General features: G+C 28.1%; 1 protein-coding gene across 1 annotated transcript; it reads right to left on the bottom strand.

Annotated features, from left to right (window-relative positions):
* Positions 1-2: 2 nt before the first annotated feature.
* On the bottom strand, positions 3-5,312 carry LOC106682300 (ankyrin-3; the record flags this gene model as incomplete). Its single annotated transcript, XM_014423074.3, has 2 exons — positions 5,218-5,312; positions 3-1,526 (listed from the first exon to the last, which is right to left on the bottom strand). Coding segments are annotated over exons 1-2 (1,581 nt in total), but the record flags the coding sequence as incomplete, so codon positions are not given.
* Between the last annotated feature and the right edge of the window lie 252 nt (positions 5,313-5,564).

Raw genomic sequence — 5,564 nt, 5'->3', positions numbered from 1 at the left:
CCCTTCTTAGCTGCAATGTGTAATGGCGTACTACCGGAAGAATCTTTAACATTAACATCATCACCGTGGCTCACAAGTATTTCAACAATATTCAGACTATTTGAGAAAACTGCTTTATGTATTGGAGTGTCATTCCTATCGTTTCTTATGTCAACACTAGCATTTTTGGACAGAAGCAAATTCACGATCGATTCGTAGCCCTTCTCAGCAGCAATAAGTAGAGGTGTACGACCTTCATATCCTTTCATATTAACATCAGTAGCATAGTCGATAAGTATCTGAGCAATATTAGGGTTATTTTTATCAAGTGCTAGATGAATTGGAGTGTCATTGTCACTGTATCTTATATTAGTACTAGAATTTTTGGACAGTAGCAACTTCACGATGGATTCGTATTCCTCCTCAACAGCGATACCTAAAGGTGTGCGACCATCAGATCCTTTAAAATCAAAATATGTTGTCCGTTCGATAAGTATCTTAGCAATATCTGGGTGTTTGTTAACAAGTGCTAGATGTACTGGAGTATCATTGAAATCGTCACTTATATCAACACTAGCATTTTTAGACACTAGCAAATTCACGATGGATTCGTATCCCTTCTTAGCAGCAATATGTAAAGGTGTAATACCAAAATTACCTTTAATATTAACATCTGCTGCGTGGTTGATAAGTATCCTAGCAATATTGGGGTGCTCATTATCAAGTGCTAGATGTATTGGAGTATTGCCCACAATATTTTTTATGTCAACACTTACATTTTTGGACAGTAGCAAGTTCACGATCGATTCGTAGCCTTTCTCAGCAGCCATGTGCAAAGGTGTATGACCATCAACTCCATCAGTATTAAGATTTGTTGCACGTTCGATGAGTATTCTAGCAATGTTGGGGTGATCATTATTAAGAGCTAGATCTATTGGAGATTCATTGCTTTCGGTTCTAACGTCAACACTAGCATTTCTGGACAGTAGCAAATTGACTATCGATTCGTAGCCCTTATTCGCAGCGAAATGTAAAGGTGTGAGATGATAAGGTCCTTTAATATTAACATCTGTTACGCGTTCGATAAGTGTCTTAGCAATATTGGGTTGTTCATAAGCAAGTGCTTCATTTAGAACAGTGTTATTGTAATCGTCGGTTATGTCAACACTAGCATTTTTAGACAGCAGCAAGTTAACGATAGATTCGTAGCCCTGCTCAACAGCAATGTGTAAAGGTGTGCGACCATTAGATCCTTTAATATTAACATCTTTAGCATTGTCGATAAGTATCATAGCAATTTTTGGATTGTGATTTGTAAGTGCTAGATGTATTGGAGTGTCATTATTATCGTCTCTACTGTCAACACTTGCATTTGAAGACAACAGTTGAATTATGATGGATTCGTTGCCTTCCTTAGCAGCGATATGTAATGGTGTAAGTCCACCTTTGGTGACCTCTTTGAAATTACCATTTATTATAGGGAAGTTTAGTGATGTATCATCCAATTTAATTTCCGAATCAAATAGTTCCTTTTGATCATTGTTCACCTGAAAGAATAATAGATAAATCAATGTACGGTCTTATTTTATATTTTAAATAAAGGGCTGGAAAATACAACACGTTATGATGCATTTAGATGTTATTAAATAGTATGGCTTCAATAGGTAATTTGTGATACACATTTTTTTTTGCTATGCAATGGCTTTAACAATGATTTTCTCATCATAAGAGTTATAAAGAAGCTAGAATTTCGAAGAAAAAATTATTAAAGAAATAATTGCTATGATGTGAAGAAAGGTTCGAATAAAATATATTTTTAATTGAATCATAAATAGACATCAGCTCAATTGATTTCTAATTTAAAATTATTGAGATATTTAGTAGGCAGTCTTCTTTATATAACCAGAGCTAATGGAGCACCAGGGTTTCATTATAGCATGTTCGCAATGTTAAGAATAATTATATAAGTAATAATTTCCATTTTACAATTTAAGTTAAAAATTTTGATTTTTTACAATTAGATAATTTTATTTATGAATATTTTCCCAGATTTTTTATTTATATTTATATCAGCATAATGTGTAAATAAATGTTTTGTGTTTACTGTGTTTTTAATATTTTTAGTTACATAAATTTCTTCTAGAAACCCTCTGTTTTTAGTGTTTTTTGTCAGTCTTGTTTTTTGTCTATTATTCTGGGGTTATTGAAGTTAAATTTATGGTTTAGCGTTATGTAATTGTAAGTTTATCCTCTAGTTCTGCCAAGGTTTTTATGAGTTTCCTCTCTGTATTTCAGTTTATTTTGCTCTACATATTAAATAATTTTTCAACTTATGATAAATTAATTCAAAAAATTAATTATCGGATTATATTTAATATGATAGGGATGACTAGAAAAATAATTTATGCGATGATTCTACAGCTTTCTTTTTTGTCCATTCTGTTACAATCGAGTTTCTCTCTCAAAGAATCAACATTCTTAATTTACCTTCCTTTTCCACCTCGATTGGTAATATCAAATCTATCAATGTAACTGTTTAAAATTGTTAGCATTTTATTCATTTCATATTTTTATTTAAGCAAATATTTTCGTTTTTATTCGTGATTTGTCAACTGCATTATGTTTTAAATTATTAAGTACTGATACTTATAAACAAACAGAAAGTAAACCTACCATCAGCAGACCGAATAATTGTTGATACACATTATAATTATATTTAATAATACCATTTTCGCAAAAATTTTGTATGCATTTCATATTCCTCCTTTTTCATGATAGTCAATTTATTTGTTTTATATCATTTTACTATCCATATATTCCGATTCTTCTTTTTAAATAGTAACAAAGATTTCAATTCAATTTTCCAGTTTTCTAATACTTCATATTCTTTTAATTTTTATGAATGAAGTTCCTAATTACATGGTTTTCACATGTTTCCATTTTTCTTAGTATTTGTTTAATTCAGTTATTACTTTGCATTAATAATATAATAGTTATAATATAATTAATAATATTATGATCCTATATTGGGATATCTTATCTGAATTAATTATAATTGATTGGTGAGCTGGTGAAACTGATTAGTGGACTGTACTTGTATTTATTTGAAATAAATTAAGCATAGTGAAAAAGGGAAAGAAAACCTCTATCCTTGAATGAGTAATACAAAAACTGATTATATGTGAGGTTTAGCAAAAGGGAGTACAATCTGGATTAGTATTGTTAGGAAGTTAAATTTGACAATTAATTTTAAATGGGATAACATAAAAGATATTACAGTTTCACTGGGCTGATGATTGGTGGTAGACTACTGGGATTTTTGATTAAAATGGAGATCCCATTCTTTGTTTGGGTTCCCTTATATCTCATTTTACCTCTGTCCCTTTGCCTAGGTCCGATGTAGATTTCTCACTCATCCTGAATTTATTGCATATAACAAATTATAGTGCTTTTATTTTAATTATAGTGTTTTTATCTTTCATTTGTATCAAATTAATTAATAATTTTCTATTTTTTATTTTATCTATACATACATGTGTACAAGATATTGTAATGTACAAAATATAATATAATAATAATAGTAAACAAAAAATTGAACCATCATTCATTTCATTTCTAAAAGTTTAAAATATTTATTTTCTTCATCTTTTGAATGATTTTATTGATATAATATTTTAATATTTATTAATTGATAATGTCTAATTTAATACAATTAATAATGGTGGTTAAAGTATTTTTAATCCGATTTAAAATTTACTGTATAATTAATATTTTTAGGAATATATACAGATTTTAAAATTTTTAATGTAGAGTTAAAACAAGGTTAAAAAATGAAATTGTAAAAATTGTTGTTAAAAAAAATAGATAATTTCAACGTTTGATTGCCTCATTGCAAGAAATGATTGATAATTTTTTCACTGATTGTAGGCTCCATCCTAGAACATTTGAATAGATATAAGTTGAATCTTAGAAATAAAATAGTTAAAGTTAAAATGAACAAACCCTATAATTGAGAAAATATGAAAGAGGAATTGAACAAAACTTTTGTCTCTCGCAATAATATTACAACAAAATATAAATTATCTCTTATTAATTATGAAACAGAAATTATTATTAAATATAAAAATTTATATAAGATGAATTTAGTACAAAATTTAACAAATATTGATGTCCAAAATAATATTATAAATTCTCTTAGTTTAAATGAAAATTATAATCGATTTCCAGAAGATTTAAGAAAGAATATAATAATTTGTATTACTGATGTAATCAAATGAAAATGATACTGTCTGGGAAAGATCGCTCAGTTTATTTGAATAGGATATACAAATAAAGAAATACAATACAGTAGTTAATAATATATAAATAAACTAGATTCTGTCAAATATAATTTTCTAATCCAAACAGTTTATAAAAACCTTTTATAAACTTGAAAGTTAGATAAAAAAATGAAGCTAGAAACTAAAAAGTAAAGGAACTATAAACTTTTGAATTTGTATAATATGGCACTACTTGAATTCTCATTACTTTTCTTTTTTAGCAAGAGAACGATTTCATTGTTTATGAAGATCATCATTTTTAGCTTCTTCTTTTTTTTTTTTTACAATCGATTTATACCTTCTAATCCATAGCTTGAATATTTTTTTTTTTAATACAAAACTACTAAATTGAATTCTTAATGTCTTTAATATCGAAAAATAATTAAATCTATAATGTTACATTTGAATAAATTTAATGAATATAAAAAAAATCTAAACCATATTGAACATTCGGTATTTTTGATAATATAAATCCCATTGTATAAAAAAAATCTTTATAGATAAGAAGTAGTAAATCATGTTATTTTATATTTTTTTTTTTTTATGTTTTGGTATTCGATGCGTTACATTTCAAAAGCAGCCATGTCCATTTGCAATTCTTTTATTTATTTAATGAAAGGCTTTGCCGCTAGAATCCAATAACTATATATTTAAGTTCTGCAACGAGCAGAATAATCTAAACCTAAATAAGATAGTATTACTGCTCACTATCTACTAACTTCTATACCAAGTTAGTTATTAAAATTTATTATAGACGAAATGAATGTTTTCTTATGTTACTTTAAGTATATTTTAATTATAATTCAAATAAAATGTTTGCAACTAAACGTAAATGTATTCCGTGTTCTAATAGGAATAGGCGAAGCTTTTTGTTCTAGTAATAAAGGTGTATAAACACATTTGATGGATATATGCTTACAGAGAGTGCGAACTGGTGTAGAGTGAAGAGAAAGAAATATATGAGGTAGCGTGACATGGCAAGAAGTGAGATGTCCTCGCTGGCGAGTACTGAAGTAGATTGAACAGACTGGTTAGTCCGGTTTCGCTAACGCAGTCAGTTCAGTTCTGCTCTGTCAAGGGCAGCAGGATGGACAAGGTCTAAATTTAATTAACATACATTAGGTAATGGAATTCCTTGCTCCGATTCAAAACATCTAAGATTCAAATTATACGAAAATTGGTACAATCAATTTATAAATGAAATTTCGTTAAACAGTTGTCTTTTTTACAATTAAGGGTTTTATCACTAAGATAGAGTTTTGTTTT

This window comes from Halyomorpha halys, unplaced genomic scaffold, assembly GCF_000696795.3.
Source record: "Halyomorpha halys isolate HHAL.00 unplaced genomic scaffold, Hhal_1.1 Scaffold401.1, whole genome shotgun sequence".
NCBI classification, from domain to species: Eukaryota; Metazoa; Arthropoda; class Insecta; order Hemiptera; family Pentatomidae; genus Halyomorpha; species Halyomorpha halys.
Note: the sequence above shows the minus strand (reverse complement) of the source record. Positions and strands in the feature narration are given on the sequence as shown.